Here is an 18646-nt window from a genome sequence, read left to right on the forward strand (position 1 = left end):
CTGCCAAAATAAATAAATTATTTTAAAAACCAACTGCTTATTCATATATTGTCTTTGCTCACTTTTTTTTTTTTTTTTTTTGCTTTAGAAGCCCTTCTCATCATATTCTTCATGAAGAATTCCTTTACCCTCTAAGCCAAAATCAGTCACTGTCCCCTCTGTGCTCTAAAAGTTTTAGTATATATATTTAACATAAAAATTACATTTTATAATGAATAAGACTGTCTCTTGCACAAGACATTGAAATCTTCAGGGTCATTCATTTAATCAACAAATATTTCTTCACTAATTATAACTGAAAAGGTTGACAAGCTGACTTACACAAAAATTTGGAATTTCTATTTGTCAGAGACACTTTTCAGAGAGTAAAAAGGGAAGCAACAGACTGCGAGAATAAATGTGTAATACACATTATCAAAGGACTCATCCAGAACACATAGGTAATGCCTACTATAAAGAAGAAAAAGACAGCTAACCTAACTTTTAAAACAGTCATTTCACAAAAGAGGATATCCAAATTATATGAAAATATGCTCAATATCATTAGTTATTTATTAGAGAAATACATATATTGGAAACATTTTTGGTCACAATTCTCTGAAATAATTAAATGAAAAAAGACTGACAGTACAAAATGTTAGTGAGAATGTGAAGTTAAGTGGAGTTCTCCTAAAATGCTAAAGAGAATATAAATGCATACATGTACTTGGGAAAACTGCAGAATCTAGTAAAATTATTCATTTATATACCCTAGGATCCAGTATCTCTAGGTCACATCTAGCTTGTCTATTAGGTGGATATCTAATGAGATTATGTGTATATATGTGCACCAAAAGACATGTTCAAGACTGTTTATTGCAGCATTATTCATAACAGCCCCTAACTGGAAACAACCCAAATATCCTTCATCAAAAGAATGGATAACTAAACTGTACATTTAATAAATCAAAAAGCACAGCAATTATCCATTGCTATAAAGTTTGATACAGGTAAAGATAATTCATGGTGACAGAAATCAGATAGTAATTACCTTTGAGGAAGAGGGAAGGTGTAGTGATTGGAAGGGGGCATAGGGAGATTTCTGGGATGCTGGTGATACTGTATTTCTTTAGCTGTGGGTTACTCAGATGTGTTCTCTTTGTGATAATTTAACAAGCTTTACACTTACGATTTGTGACTTTTATGTACAACTCATATAGAATATTATACTTCATTAAAAAGTTTATTTTAGGAAACAGAACCGAAACAAGAGCTATGAAACTGGATGAGATAACCAAGTGAGTTTAAGTACAGAAGAAACAAATGCTAAATAAATTATTATTGAATAAATAAAAGGGCAAATGAGAGATTTAAGAACAGCAATCCAATTAAGAGAAGGGGTATCAAAAAGTAACAAATATTGGGCTTCCCTGGTGGCACAGTGGTTGAGAATCTGCCTGCTAATTCAGGGGACACGGGTTCAAGCCCTGGTCTGGGAGGATCCCACATGCCGCGGAGCAACTAGGCCCATGAGCCACAACTACTGAGCCTGCACGTCTGGAGCCTGTGCTCCGCAACAAGAGAGGCCGCAATAGTGAGAGGCCCGCGCACCGCGATTAAGAGTGGCCCCCACTTGCCACAACTAGAGAAAGCCCTCGCACAGAAACGAAGACCCAATGCAGCAAAAATAAATTAATCAACTCCTATTTCTAACATCTTCTAAAAAAAAACAAAGTAACAAATACTGAAGTAAACATTTCCTCAATGGGTCTGCTGTATTCACGTAGAAAGATTGGGTGAATGATGTTTTGTATCTATGCTACTACTAATTCTCATTACCATAAAAGAATCCAGAATCTGGGCTTGAACCTGGCTCCACCACTACTTGCTGTGTGACCTTGGACAAATCACTTAATGATCTTTGCTTCATTTTCCTCACTTATGAATAGGAACAATAATAGTACCCACCTCATATGTTTGTTATGAGGATTAAAATGAGTTAGTAGTTTTTAAGCAATTACCACAGTGCCTGATACGCTGAACATTAAACAAAAAAACAAAACACAATCCTGGCAAAAGGATGTGACTTTGTGATTTCACTTTACTGAAGTTTATTTAAATCAATCAACTGAAAAACTACTAGATATAATAACAATGTTTCCTAGCAATAATCAGTTAAAAATATAATGCCAGAGTTCTGCTTTTGGGCAAAGTGCAGTAGATCATAGCACGTCAATACTTATATACCATAATGAGTAGACAATCAAATAATTACAAAAATCCTACTTTTTAAAAGACACTGAAAAGCTATAGAACCAATAAATTAGACAAAATAAGATTTTAGAAATGGGGAAACTTTTCTAAGTTAAACTGATAATCTGTAGCTTTTCTTACCCACCGCACCCATCTACACTGGGGATATTTGCTGATTTTGGTCACAGGGCTGACCATCAGCTTTTCCAGGCAGAGATCCTCTGCTGGGAGGAAAAGAAACCAGAAAGCTTTTAGACATTTAGAAACTGGAAACTTGAATAGACTTAAACACATGGCTGTTTTTTCCCTTGGAACAATTGTGGATTTCAGTGTTGTACATAAGCCTGCAAAGCTAGACAAAAAGCTTATGAAAGGCAGAGTGAAATCCTTTGCATTCTTCATGGTGCTTAAGAAAGAAAGATCTGCTAGGGAAGGCTAACCAAAGAACAATGAAAGTTTCCACTTCAAGATATCTGCCACTTTTTGAGGCTTATATTGGTTAGGCTGGAGGCAAGAGAGCTAGGCTGGAACCTAAGACTATCAAAGCTAAATCTCCTATTGTAACAGGAAGGAAGGGATGAAAACCCACCATATTCTCAACTCAGCTCTAACCCAGCAAAAGTTTTGACTGAATTGGAGTGATCACTTTCTCATATTTTCTACCTATCAGTAGAAAGGGAGACAGTATGATGGATGATAAATCATCTATAACCAATATGACTGTTTTACACAGGAAATATAAAAATTACTTGGTACGTAAGAAAATAGGGCACAATATTAAAAAGAAAACACAGATGAAAAACCCCACAAGAGATGCATGGGGAGTTTGCAGACAAGAATTTTAAAGTAAACTATGATTAATATATTCAAGAAAATAGAAGAGAGATAAATAAAACAGAAAAAATGATGGAAAATTTCACCAGGAAATGGAATCTATAAAAAATTAAATGGACATACTAGGACATAAAACTTACAATATCTGAAATTTAGATCTAAATGAGTAGGTTTATTAGGATTGAAGAACGTAAACACAGGTCAAAAGGAAAAATGCGGCAGAACACAGAATATTAAATTCAAAGACAAATAGACAAAAAAGTACAAACTGATGTAGAGAAAAGAATGAACAAACAGGACAAAACAAATATGTGAGACAGTCTCAAAAGTATATATATATGAATATATATATATATATATATATATATGAACTAAATACTATATATGTTTTAGAGCTATTTCCTTAGTGATTGCACTAGGGTTTACTATATGTATCTTATCAAAATCTACTTTAGATTTAGAGTTTATTAACTTAATTTCATGAGATATAGAACCATTATTCCTACATAGTTCTAGTCTCTCATCTTTCCTTTTTGTGCTATTGTTATCCACGTTACATATACATATATATATATATATATGTGTCTTTGTACATACAAATACACATGCATCAAATTCAATAATTTGCTATAATTAAGATTTTATATAATTTATGTTTATTGAAGAAGCCAAGAAAAGTAAGAGGGCAAGTAAATATTTATAGAGTTTTTGATATTAACTTTCTTATTTACTATTTCTGGTTCTATTTGTTCCTGTGGATTCAAGATTTCATCTGGTGTTATATACTTACTCTAATGCAGCTTTGCTCTCCAACCTACCTTCTTTGTTTTGTTATTTTCAAATATATTACATTTCTATATATTATTGGCTCAGCAAAAGTTGTATATGTATTGTCTTATACAATTGCTTTTCAAATCAGTAATGAGAGGAAAGGACAAAGAACATTCATCTATACTGTCTTTTATAACTACATAATTACCTTTACCAGTGCTCTTTCTGTGTGTGCATTTACTTTATGTGGCCACTTGTTTTCGGCCTGAAGAATTTTCGTATTTATTGCAAGGTGAATCTGTTAGCAATAAATTCTCTCAGTTTTTGTTTACCTGGGAGTGTATTTCATCTTCAATTTTGAAAGACAGTTTTCCTGGATACAAGATCCTTGGTTTGTTGACAGGTTTTTTTTCTTTCAGTACTTTGAATGTGTCATACTAGTGGCCTCCATTTTTATTGATGTTAAGTCAGATGTTAATTTTATCAGGTTCACTTCTTTTTGGTGAAAACTTTTTATAACTTTTATAAAACTTTTTATCTTTGTCTTTTGGCACTTTTACTATGATGTGTGGTATGAAACGGAAGACTGTGTCCCACCAAAATTCCTATATTGAAACTGTAATCACAATGTGATGGTATTTGGTAGGTGTGGGGTCTTTAGGAGGTAATTAGGTCATGAAGGTGAATTCGTTATGAATGGAATTAATGCCCTTATAACAAAAGGCCAAGGAGCTAGCTAGCTCTCTTTCTCATGTGAGGAATGGGAAGAAAGCTGTCTGCAACCCAGAGAAGGTCCTCATAAGAGCCTGACCATACTGACACCATTACCACGGACTTCTAGCCTCCAGAACTGTGAAAAATAACTTTTGTTGTATATGAGCCCTTTGCTATAGCAGCCTGAACTTACTAAAACCAAGTGCGTGGGTATGGATCTATTTTAGCTAGTCTTATCTGGAATTGGTGGAGCTTCTTGGATGTGTACATTAATGTTTATAATTAAATTTGGCAAATTTTCAGACATTATTTTTTAACATATTTTTTGTGCTCTTTTATCTCCTTGTACTCCCATTACCACATGTTGGTGTGCTTAATGGTGTTCCACCTTTGTCTGAGGTTCTGATCATTTGCCTATCTTTAAGTCTGCTGTCAACTCAGAACAGATGTTGAGTGAGCCCCACTAGCAAATCTTCCGTTTCATTTATTATACTCGCAACTCCAGAATTTTCATTTGGTTCTTTTAAAAAATAATTTATATTTCTATTGATAGTCTCTATTTGATGAGACACTGTCATCATGGCTTCTTTCCTTCTCTCAATATGGCTTCCTAGAAGATTTGTTTCTTTTTCTAAAAACGTATTTAAATAGACTGCTTTGAAATCTGTTAAATTCAATATCTAGGACCTCTCACAGGCAGTTTCTGCTGTCTGCTTTGTTTCTTGTGTATGGTCACACTCTCCTATTCTTTGTGTCTTAAAATACTTGTTGAAAATTGGACATATTATATAATATATTGTAGCAACCTGGGATACTGACACCCTTCCCTCTCTTCAGAGCTTTGTTGTTTGATTATTTATTTGTTTACTGAAATCAGCTAGGCTACTTTAAAAAGACTATTTCCACCCTGTACGAAACTTCTGATATTGCTCCTCAGAGGGTACAGCCAAGGCATACACAAAGTCACCTTGGGAAGACAGTGGTTTTAGTAGGGGTTTCTTCAACTGTCTCTTCTTTCCTTGATCTGTTAAGCTATTTGCCTCTTTGCTGGCACATCCAGCTGTTATGCTCCACTAATGATACTACTGTGATGAACAATGCCTGGGGACATACGTTGCGCCACAGTCTGATCAATTAAATTCAGACAGGGTAGATTTTCATTTCATCTTTGAGGTTTGTTCTCATTCAAGGATTCTTTTTAGCTGACTTTCTCCCAGGTTCAGTCTGATAAACTAATTTAGCTTCTTGCTCTTTTAGAGAGATTATCAGCCTACTCTGAATTGTTTACCACCAAAATATCCATTGTTTTTGAGAGTGACCTTAGGCTTGAACTTCCCCACATTGTTTCAAATAAGGCCTTTCCTTTGGGAACAGCTTAAGAGTAATATATTCTTATGGACTACCCTGGAAAAAATCTTTAAGCCACTGTTCCAAGTGCTGTGTAGGGGTGGTAGCCTTTGGTCTGCTTGGGCTGCCTCTCCTAATGTGGATGTTCTGCCCTATGAGCAAGCTGGAGTGAGGATGATGAGGCCTCCAGTATTCTCAGTGTGCTGCATCAGGACTAGAGCTACCCTCCTATGAATGCGGGCTGGGTAAAGGAAGGGAGCCCCTGACTTTCGACTGCATTCATCAGGAATCCAACCTCTGCAATTCAGAGTTGGAGGCATGAGAAATGATGAAGCCCTGCCCATCTTGGAGAGATACCATAACCCTTAATTGGGAGCTGAGGGGAGAGGAAGCCCCACACTCGAGGCCACATCTACCCAGAGTGAAATTTCCATCAAGATGAGGAGGGGTTACTTCTACACTGTTGGTGGGAATGTAAATTGATGCAGCCACTATGGAAAACAGTATGGAGGTTCCTCAGAAAACTAAAAACAAAATTACCATATGATCCAGCAATCCTACTCTGGACAAAACTATAATCCAAAAAGATACATGCACCCCTAAGTTCATAGCAGCACTATTCACAATAGCCAAGATGTGGAAACAACCTAAATGTCCATCAACAGATGAATGGATAAAGAAGATGTGGTATATATATACAATGGAATACTACTCATCCATAAAAAAGAACAAAATAATGCCATTTGAAGCAACATGGATGCAACTAGAGATTACCATACTAAGTGAAGTCAGAAAAAGAAAGACAAATACCATATGATATCACTTATATGTGGATAATCTAAAATATGGCACAAATGAACCTATTCTACAAAACAGAAACAGACAGACATAAAGATAAGACTTGTGGCTGCCAAGGGGGAGAGGGGGAGAGAGAGGGATGGACTGGGAATTTGGGGTTGGTAGATACAAACCATTATTACATTTAGAATGGATAAACAACACAGTCCTACTGTATAGCACAGGGAACTATATCCAATCTCCTGGGATAAACCATAATAGAAAAGGATATTTAAAAAAGAATGTATATATGCATAAAACTGAGTCACTTTGCTGTACAGCAGAGATTGGCACAACACTGTAAATCAACTATACTTCAGTTAAAAAAAAAGATGAGGAGGGGTTAAAATAAAAATAAAGAGAGAAAGCATTCCATTTATAGTAGGAAACAAAAAATAGGACATAAACTCTTTGCCTAACCATAGGTCTTGAACATTTGTCCTTTTATTCTCTTAACAGCTCTTGTTTTATATTTAAATCTATAATCCATTTTGAGTTAATTTTTATATAAGAGGTATAAAATGGGTGAGGTTAATTTTTTTGCTTATGGATGCCCAACTATTCCAGCATCATTTGTTGAAAAGGTTATCCACTGAAGTACTTTTGTAGCTTTATTAAACATCAAATGGACATATTTGTGTGAGTCTACTTACTGGTTATACATTCTGTTTCATTGATATTATCTATCTATCTGCCAATACTACACTATCTTGATTACTGTAGCTAACAGTAAACCTTATCATTGGGTAGAGCTAGTCCTTCCCTTTATTCTTTTTTGAAATTGTTTTAGCTATTCTAGAACCTATGCCTTTCCATATAATTTTAAAATAAATTTATGTAATTGTATGTCATAAAAAAAACTTGTTGGGTTTTTTAATAGAAAGTGCATAAACCTATATGTCAATTTGGAGAACAATGACACCCTTACTATGTTTAATCTTTCCATCCATGAACATGGTATGCCTGTCCATTTCTTTAAGTGGCCTTTTATTTCTTCAGCATTTTGTAGTTTTAAGCATACAGATATGTGTGTTCTTAAGTGCGACCTATTTAATTTTATTTGAAGTAATTGTAAATGGTATTGTTTTAAATTTCAGCTTCCTACTGTTGTAATTATATAAAAATCAAATTGACCTTTTTGATGTTGATCTTATATCCCCCAAATTAACTGAACTGACTTATTAGCTGCAGTTTTTCTCTAGATACTTTTTTCTACATAGACAATCAAGTGATCTGCAAATAGGGAGTTTTATTTCTTACTTTCCAATCTTTGTGCCTTTTAATACGTTTTCTTGCCTTCCTGTGCTACTGAGAACTTCTAGTGCTCGGTTGGAGGAAAGTAGTGAGAGCGGACAACCTTGCTTTTTTCCTGATCTTAAGAGGAAGGCACTTATTCTTTCACCATTAAGTATATTGTTAGCTCTAATTTTTTGTAGATGTTCTATATCAAGTTCAGGAGGTTTCCCCCCACCCCATTCCTATTTTGTTAAGAGCTTTTTCAAGAACAGGTTTTAGATTTTGTCAAACACCTTTTCTGCATCAATTGATATGACCATATAATTTTTCTTTTTTAGCTTGTAGATATGATAGATTGCATTGATTGTTTTTCCAATGTTGAACAAGTTTTTACCTCAAATAAATCCCACTTAGTAGTAGTGTGTAATAATTTTTTATACATTGCTGGATTTGATTTGGTAATATTTAGTAGAGGATTTTAAGTTCGTAAGAGATCTTGGTCTACAGTTTTCATTTTTGTACTGTCTTTTTCTGATTTTAGTATCAATGTAATACTAGCCTCATAAAACAAGGTGGGAAATGACTCAGTAAAGCTGAGTAAAATAGATATTAATTCTTCTTTAGTGTGTGACAGAATTCTCCAATGAAACCATCCGGGACTGGAGCTTTATTAGGAGCTTTTTCATTACAAATTTAATTTCTTTAATGGTTATACAACTATGCAGATTGCCTATGTCATTGTGGTTAGTTTTGGTAGTATGTGGGTTTTGAGGAAGTGGTCCGTTTCTTCTAAGTTGTCCAATTTATGAGTATAGTTTTTCAAAGCCTTTTCTAATTATCCTTTTAATGACTAAAAGATATGCAGTGATAGTCTTTGTCCTATCCTAATATAGGTGATTGTGCCTTCTTTAGTTTCGTTAGTCTAGTAAGAGGTTTACTAATTTTATTGAGTTTTTAAAGAACCAGCTTTTTATTTGATTTTCCCCTGTCGTTTTAATGTTCCCAATTTCACTGATTCCAATTCTTAAGTATCTCCTGTCTTCTTCTTGCTCTGACTATATCTGGCTCTTATTTTTCTAGTTTCTTGAGGAAGAAACATAGATTAGTGACTTGAGAGCTTTCCCCTGCCCTAAAAATTAGTGTTTTCATGGTATATCTTTTTCTATCCTTTTACTTTCAACCTACCTATGTCATTGTTTTTCAAATGAGTTGCTTGAGAATGGCATATGTTGGATCATTTCTAAAAATCCATTACATCAATTTCTGTCTTTTAATTGGTATATTTAGATTATTTATTTAAGGTAATTGTTGATATCTCAGGATTTAAATCTGCCATTTTATTATTTATCTTTTGTTGTATCTTCTGTTTCTCTTTTCATGCCTTATTGTGGATTACTTGAGCACTTTTTAGGATTCCATCTTAACTTACAGTGTTTTTGAGTACACAATTTTAAATACTTCAGTGGTTGCTTGGTGTTTCAATATACAGATGTAACTTAAAACAGTCTACTGGTATTGGCGTTTTGTCATTTCAAGTGAAATACCGAAACTCTACTTCCACTTAGGCACCTTTACCCTCCCACATTTTAAATATGATTATGTTCAGTATTTACTTTACATACATTGTGCACCACATCATATGGTGTTATAATTTTTGCTTCAACCTTCAAATGTGATTTAAGAAAATCATAAAAAAAGATCAGCTAATCTATTTACCCATTCTGCTGTTGTTCTTCCTTTCTAAATTTTCAAGCCTTTTTCTCTTATCATTTCCTTTCTCTTTAGAGAATTTATTTACCCATTCTTTCAGGATAGGTTTCCTAGTGACAAATTCTTTTATTTTTCTTTTGTCTGAGTATCTGCTTTCCATTCATTCCTGAAGGATAATTTGACTGGATGTAGACTTTGTGCCGGGTAGTTCTTTCTTTCAGCACTTGAAAAATGTTGTGCCGCTTCCTTCTGGAGTCACTGCCTACCCTGCCACCACACCCCCCCGCCCACCTTCAGTGTTTTATATTGGAGATGGTACTTTTCAGTTCTGTAATTTCCATTTGGCTCCTTTTTGTAATTTCTATTTTCTTCATTTGTTTCAAGAGAATTACTAATAGCTTGTTGAAGCATTTTTATGCTTGTTGCTTTAAAATCCTTGTCAGATAATTCCAACATGTGATTATTCTTCATACTGGTGTTTGTTCACTGTTTTCTTCTCATTCAAGTTGTGATTTTCATTGATCTTGGTATGATGAGTGACTTTTGACTGTTCCCAGGACGTCCTGGATATTATGAGACTCTGAATCCTATTTAATCTTTTTAAGATGTCCTCTTGTTGACTTGTAGTATAAGGGCCATATGTTTAGCTTCTTGCTGGGTCCCACTGACACCACTCTGGCAGAAGTGAAGCACTGATTCCCACTGCCTCATTGAAGACAATAGGGTAGAAGTTTAACTCTTCTCTTAACCTTGCTGAAACCTTTCTGGTGAAAGTGGTGCATCACCTTGCTCCACACTGTTGTTAGTATGAGATATTCAGCTCCCTGCTGGACCCTGTTAACACTGAGAGGGGAAGGGAAGTAGAAGGTTGACTCATACTGAGAGTGCAGTAACATCTCCACTGATGTTGATGTATATGAAGGTGGAGTGTCATCTCCCTTAAAGGCCTCATTAACACAGTAAAGGGAGGGTGAAGTAGAGTGGTGACTAGTCCTATCTTGCACTGCCTCTTGGTCTAACTTCTGCTGGGTTGGGGGAGTCTCAGCTCATCACTGGACCCTACTGACACTACCCTGCAGGAGGAATCAGAGCATAACCTGTTTCCACTGGGCTGGTGATAGAATATCAACTCCCTACTTGGTCCCCACTACCATATTCTGGCAGGGAAATCAGAGAACTGTCTACTCTGCTATGTGAGAGATGGAAGAATAGCTCCCTGATCACCCCACCAACACCACTGGCAGAGGGGATTCAGAGATCTGCTACCTGCTTCTGTCAGGTGGCAGGGGGTGAGGTGGAAGATCAGCTCCCTTCTTGGCTCTGCTGAAACTCTGGGGAAGTTAAGTAGTTTTCTCATTGGCATTTGGCTGGAGTAGGGAGGGTATGCCAAAAAAGGCTTTCTGTTCTGTTAGTCCACCCTTGTCTTGGGTCCTTTGGCAAGAGGGAACAGGCTTTTCTACGTGCTTTTCTTCTCTGCCTGTTGGTGGTTCCAGGTTGGAGGCTGGGTAAAATGTGAGACAAAAAGAAACCCAGGTAACTCACTGCCATGTCATTCCTCAAGTCCTGAAGTCCTAAGGCAGTCTGATTTCTTCTTCCTACCTTTCAGAGTCTTTCTATGCTTGTTTATTTTTTAATATAAACAAACAAAAGTCCAGGGATTTTTAATTGTGAGAGGAAAGATTTTGGAAGAACAGGGCTACTCCACCTTGGTTAGAACCAAAAGTCTTCTCAGTAGGAACACTTTTGAACTTGACAAACTCAGTGTAATATCTGGAGCAATTAATACATGAGCCAACAGAATAAAAAAGAAAAACAACATACAACCTTTCCTACTATACAAAAAAAGCACTATAATTATAATAGTATGGTGCTAGCAAAGGAACAGATGAACAGATCAATGAAACAACAGTTCAGGAAGAGAGAGATTTGTGTATGTGTATGTGTGTGTCTAGGCATATGAAAATTTAATACATGGTACCTGAGGCAGTTCAAACCATAGGGGGAAAAGATGGATTTTTCAATAAATTGGGCTGGGGAAATAGATACATTTGGAAAATATTATGAAAGTTTAGTTATCTCATTTGTAAATAAAAACAAATTTATACCAATATAAATTACAAATATATTAAGGAGTTAATACTTAAATATCTCTATTTTAAATAAATTCAGCCAAGTGGCAGTATAAATTGGCTTAACTACCTTGGAAAACAGTTTGATTTCATCCAGAAAATATACATTACTAAAACTCAGGAATCCCATTCCTCAGTATATATTTCAGAGAAACTCCTACACAGGATATTTTATAAGACTTTTATAGCACCATTTTTCATAATAGTTCCAAATGGAAATAAGTTGAATATCCTTCAACAGAAGGATGTCTCAATAATTTGTGGCACAATGCACTATTTTATAGCAAAAAATAAAACAAAAAAATAAACCAAAAACAACCCCCCCAAAAACCTTAGCTATAGACAACAACCTGATGAATCTCATAGTATTGAAAAAAAGAAGCAAGGCACAATAGATTGAATACAATGCAACTCAATTCATACAAAGTTCAAAGAGAAACAAAAATAAATTGTAATATTTAAGGATGTATACATATATAGTAAAACTAAATAAAAGAAAGGAACTGATAATGATAAAAATTCAGGGTATTGGGTGGAAGAGATGGTTGTGATTGGGCTAGGAATGTATTTGCTGTTTATCCCTTAAGGCTTTGGCCAAGCAGCCATTCAATATGAGGTGATTTACGGTAAATTATAAATGTATGCTTAATTCAAACTATGTATGAACTAAATAATGATTTCTGGTGCTAGAAACGATGTGAAAGATTACCACATCTGACAAAAATTGAATTATGCTTCATCAACCAATCATATCTTTTTAATAGTAAATGTACACATGCATATTTATTTATACACGGTATACTACAAAGAGTATATTTCAAATTTAGACTTAATTGTACTATTTAGGTAATTTTAAATTACTCATATACTAGCCAAATAAAATAAACATTACAACCAGATGTTTCAAATTTCCTCCAATCAAAACAAAAAGATATCAGCTGAAAATACTAATGGTGCCAAAAAATGTTGAAATATTTTATGACTGCTTTTCTTCCAACACTTTTGAAAGGAAGAATCAATTTCACATTTTTTTATGCCTCAGGCCTCAAACTCTCTAAAGCTGTTTTAGATACAGTAACTGATGGAAAAAAATCACTATTACATGTCATCCATGAATCATGTTTTTTTTCAAGGAATCTCTTGAGGAGTAACTGTTAAAATTTTATAATTAAAAAGAAAACACGGGCTTCCCTGGTGGAGCAGTGGTTGAGAGTCTGCCTGCTGATGCAGGGGACATGGGTTCGTGCCCCGGTCCGGGAAGATCCCACATGCCGCGGAGTGGCTGGGCCCGTGAGCCATGGCCGCTGAGCCTGCGCGTCCAGAGCCTGTGCTCCGCAACGGGAGAGGCCACAACAGTGAGAGGCCCGCGTACCGGAAAAAAAAAAAAAAAAAAAACACAATGAAAAACACTACTCCTTTAGAGAAAAGTCACTACTAAAAAATTTAAAGCATTTCTGCTAATGAATTAAACTAATAAAAGAGTATATTTATCCTCTGTTTCTAGGATGGGCCTTCCCCAAGGCAACAGTTTTGGGCCACTATTATGATCTCATATAGCTCTTTTAGGCAATTCCACTAACTAGCATGGCCTCAGCTAACTTTTGCATAATGACAAATCTCAGTAACAACTGAAAGACAGAATTATCTTTCTTTTGAGTTACAAGCTGATTTACCCAATGGCTTAGTGGATATATGGTTATCTAAGAGGAACCTCAAATTCAATAAGTCCAAAACTTACCCTATTTCCTCTCAAACTTATTCCTTGTTTTGTATCTCCTCTTTAGGTTAACACCAACACAATCTACTCAGATTCCCAAGGCAGAAACCTAGGTCAACCTTTCCAGCTTCCCTTAAATATCCAATAAATCACCAAGTATTGTTGATTCTATTTTCTTAAATAATATTTCTTGAATCTGAGGCTTTTTTCTTCAGCCTCACTGCCACTGCTTTAGTTCAAGTTTCAATCGTTGCCTATATTCCTGCAATCTGGTCTCCTTCCTTATAGATGGAACCTCTTCTCCACTGAAATAATTTTTCTCACTCATCAAAGAAAAACCTAATAAAATCACCAACATGATTATGCCACTTTCTTTCTTAAAATCACATAATGGCACCCCATAGTTTTCAGTTTAAAATCCAAATTTCTTAACATGGCATAAAGGCCCAATGACAATCCTACATCTCAACAATCTTTATTTTACACGTGTGATCTATCTGGTGTCATATTATCTCCTATTTATGCATTCACAAGTGCCTCTGCTTCTGTACAGAATTCCAATTTGCTTAGTACACCTCTTGGAAAGATTTTGCTGATTATCTTTTTTGAATGACCAAGTGTCCTTCCTTCCTATGTATTTCATAGAATACTTTGTTTACCTTTATCACTTAACACATATTGCAACTGTAATATAAGACAGAGCACCTTTAAGCACCACAAAAAATTAATTTCAACAAGCTCACCTTTATTAATTCCCATTTTATTTTCTGAAAAATGAGAGATATGGATTAGACATAAGGTTCCTCTCAGCCAAACTACTTTATGAATTTATGTCAAGTTGGAAAGAGTCTCTTGACACTCCTGACTTTTTTCCCCCACTTGCTGCTAGAATACAATCATGGTATTAATTACTGGTGTTGTCCACACAGAACACCTGAGATACTGAAAGTAACAGTATAGAACATAAACATGAATTTAACTTATTTAAAAATAATGTAACCAAGTTTAGGAATTATTTACTAAGATTTGAATTTACTGAACTTGATTTAGAAAAGTTTGATCAAATCAAACTTAACAATTTGTTGAGATCTTTACATGTACTGTTAAGAGGCTCAACTTGTCTTGTTTACCCTTGACTATTGCTATCCAATTGTTAAATTTTATTCATGGAAAAGACTAAGTTCAGTTCTCTTTAGACTGTAAACTGCTTTTAGGAAAGGGCCACGTGTTATGCTAGAAGACTAACAGTCCACAGGATTTAGTAAAATGTTAGAGACAGAAAAATGTAACAATGCTGTAATATTCAAAGAATAAGGTCAATTTTTCATGTATTGTGCTGTAAATTTTAAATTGAGATTGACCTACTGTGTTATCAAAGGAACCAGGAAGTATATACTAGAAGACTAATATTATTTATAATTGGTGAAAGATGATAGGGAAAAGAAATTCAAACAAGATTTTAAAAAGTCCATTATGCATACTAATGCTTATAAAGTGTTTTCTTAAGTAAATTTTCAATGAATTTTACAAGAAAGGGTTGCTTTCTTGATTTTCCTAACATGTATTGATGATGGTAGATGAAATCTGATGATGATTATCTGATATGTATATTTTAATTCAAACAGGATAACTGGGAATTAAATGATGTCCTAACACTGCCAAAGATTCAATAGGATAAAGAAAAAACAATTATTTGCCCACCTTCCCACTGAGACACTGATTCTTTGTAGAGGTGAAAAACGCCATACTATACCTTGATTTCTTCTATTTCATCTGGTACTATCTTGTATGCTGATATAGTCCCACCCAACCTGAAATTAGGAGAAAAAAATATTCTCAAAACCGGCAACAGTGTATTAAAAATATGGACTATTTCTTCCATTAGCATCAGAGTGCCACCAATAATTGCCCATTACCCACCCCAATAACCATGGAGGAAAAACAACCATTTTGTGCTCAGGTTTTCCATATAGTAGTTTAAAAAGGTAGACAGTAAATGACTACTGAAAGAGGAAACGTAAGTTAGATTTTTAACCATAATTAAACTTCTCTTATCGATGGTTTTAATGATGCTCAAACTGTCACTTTTACTGATAGATTCTGTCACAACTAAGATGTATCAAGAACAATAGCAGACATTTCTATTTTCATGGCATCATGAGACACAGCTAGGTTTAGAATACCTATCAATTTAACATACCATCAGTATTCTATAGTATTGTACTCAGGAAGACTGATTCCAAATTTCATGTTCTTTCCCTTACAACACACTGCTTTCCTCACTAAAGGAATCATTCTAGAGGTAAAGTGCTCTTTTACTCTAATCACAATTTTTCAAAGGTCCCACAACTAGGAGTGGCAGACTGGGCTTAAGAACTCACTTCCAGAAACTGATAAGCAAATTCTAAAATTCATATGGAAATTCAAGGAACACATAACAGTCAAAAAATCTTGAAAAGAAGAAAGCTGGAGAAGTTACACTTTCTGATTTCAAGTCACTACAGATCTACAATAATCAAGACAATGTGGAGCTGGCATAAGGACAGACATATAAAGCAATAGGGTACAACTGAAAGTCCAGAAACAAACATCACATTTATGGTCAACTAGTTTTTGTTTTCCTTTTTATTTTATTGTAATAAATATAGTTAACATTTTAACCATGTTTAAGTGTACAGCTAAGTGACAATTACATTCATAATGATGTGCAACCATCATTACTATTTGTTTCCAAAACTTATCCATAACTTAAACAGAAACTCTGTAATCATTAAGGAATAACTCCTAATTTTCCCCTTCCCCCAGGCCCTGGTAACTCCTAAACAACATTGTCTTTACGAATTTGACTACTCTAGGAAACTCACATAGAGGAATCATACAATATCCGTCCTTTTGTATCTGGCATATTCCACTCAGCATAGTTCTCAAGCTTTATCCACATGGTAGCATGTATCAGAACTTCAATCTATGAATTACTCAATCATATGGTAATTCCATGTTTAGCATTTGAAGGACTGCCAAAGAGTTTTCCACAGTGGCTGTACGATTTTACACTACCACCAAGAATGCATGATGGTTCCAATTAATCCACATCTTCATCAATACTTGTTATTCTATTTTTTTAATGGCTACCCTAATGGGTGTAAACTGGTAACTCATAGTTTTGAGACTCGCATTTCCCTAATAAGCAGTGATATAGAGCATGGGTCCCCAACCCAGGGAACGGTGGGCAAGCGATGGGCAAGTGACTAAAGCTTCATCTGCCACTCCCTGTCCCTCGAATTACCACCTAAACCATCCCGCCCTGCCCTGTCACTGGAAAAATTGTTTTACATAAAACCGGTCCCAGGTGACAAAAAGGTTGGGGACCACTGCTACAGAGTATCTTTTCATGTTCTTATTGGCCATTTGTATATCTTCTCTAAAGAAATATCTATTCAAGTGCTCTGGCAATTTTTAAATTGGGTTGTTTGTCTTTTTGCTGTTGAGTTGTAGTTTTCCATATATTCTGGATATTAAACTCTTACCTATTATTTCCAAATATTTTCTCTCATTCTGTAGGCTGTCTTTTAACGTTCTTGATAATACTTTGATTCACAAAAACTTTTAATTTTGGTGCCGCACAATTTATGCATTTTTTTCTTTTCATGCTCACCTTACTGGTGTCATGCATTAAGAATCCATTGCCAAGCAGAAACTAACACACCATTGTAAAGCAATTATACTCCAATAAAGATGTAAAAAAAAAAAAAAAAGAATCCACTGCCAAATCCAAGGCCTTGAAGATTTATCCTTATGTTTTCTTCAAAGTGTTTTATGGTTTTAGTTCTTCTATTTAGAACACTGATCTGTTTTGAGTTCATGTTTGAATATGGTGTGAGATATGGGTTCAAGTTAATTCTTTTCCATGTGGAAATCCAATCATTTAGCAACATTTGTTGACAAGCTTTTTCTTTCCCAAAGCTGTTGTCAAAGCTTTGACTTAGCACCCTTGTCTAAAATGAATTTTCCATAGATACGGGTTTATTTCTGGATCCTTAATTTTATTCAATTGGTCTATAGGTCTATCTTTTTGTGGTTCTCAGCATAGAAGTCTTTTACCACACTGGTTAAATGTATTCCTAGGCATTTATTTTCAGATGCTATTTTAAATGGCGTAGCTTTTAATTTCCTTTTCAGATTGTTTATTGCCAGTGTATAGAAACAAGTAATTTTCATGTGTTGATCTTGTACCCTGTAACTTTGCTGAACTTGTTTATTTTTTTTAAATTTATTTATTTATTTTTGGCTGTGTTCAGTCTTTGCTGCTGTGCACGGGCTTTCTCTAGTTGCGTGGGCTTCTCTTGTTGAAGATCATGGGCTCTAGACGCGCGGGTTAAAGTAGCTGTGGCATGCAGGCTCAGTAGCGGTGGCTCGAGGGCTCTAGAGCACAGGCTCAGTAGTTGTGGTGAATGGCCTTAGTTACTGCACGGCATGTGGGATCTTCCTGGAGCAGGGGCCGAACCCGTGTCCCCTGCATTGGTCGGCGGATTCTTAACCACTGCGCCACCAGGGAAGTCCCTGAACTTGTTTATTGACTCTAGTAACTTTCTTGTGGATTATCTATATACAGGATCATATTATCTGTGAATAGAGGTAGATTTACTTCTCACTTAACAGGCTGGATGCCTTTTATTTCTTGTCCTTGTCTAAATACTCTGGCTAGAACTTCCAGTGCAACGTTCAACATCAGTGGTGAAAGCAGGTATCTTTGTCTTGTTCCAGATATAAAAAGAAAGCTTTCCATTTTTCACAACTGAATATGGCGTTAGTTGTGGGGTTTTCACAAATGCCTTTTATCAGGTTAAGGAAGTTCCCTCTGTTCCTAGTTTTCTGAGTGTTTTTACCATGAAAAGAATGCTGTATTTTTGTTAAATGCTTTCTCTGTGTCAAATGAGATGATCATGTGGTTTTCTGCTTTTCAATCTTTCTATTAATGTGGTATTATTGCAGTGATTAATTTTCTTATATTGAACTACCCTTGAACACCTGGGGTAATCTCACTTGGTCACTGTGTATAATTCTTTTAATATGTGGTTGCATTCAGTGTCCTAATACTTTCCTATTTTGCATCTATATT

General features: G+C 35.2%; 1 protein-coding gene across 8 annotated transcripts in view; it reads right to left on the reverse strand.

Moving 5' to 3' along the window:
* GPHN (gephyrin) overlaps positions 1–18646 on the reverse strand; it is a 624681-nt gene that overhangs the window by 386729 nt on the left and 219306 nt on the right. For all 8 annotated transcript variants that reach the window (XM_065872421.1, XM_065872425.1, XM_065872422.1 and 5 more), the window contains exon 3: positions 15281–15338. In XM_065872421.1, the coding sequence (XP_065728493.1) occupies positions 15281–15338 (58 nt within the window). The remainder of the gene's footprint in view (positions 1–15280; positions 15339–18646) is intronic.

The sequence above is a fragment of the Phocoena phocoena genome, chromosome 2 (assembly GCF_963924675.1).
Source record: "Phocoena phocoena chromosome 2, mPhoPho1.1, whole genome shotgun sequence".
Taxonomy (NCBI): domain Eukaryota; kingdom Metazoa; phylum Chordata; class Mammalia; order Artiodactyla; family Phocoenidae; genus Phocoena; species Phocoena phocoena.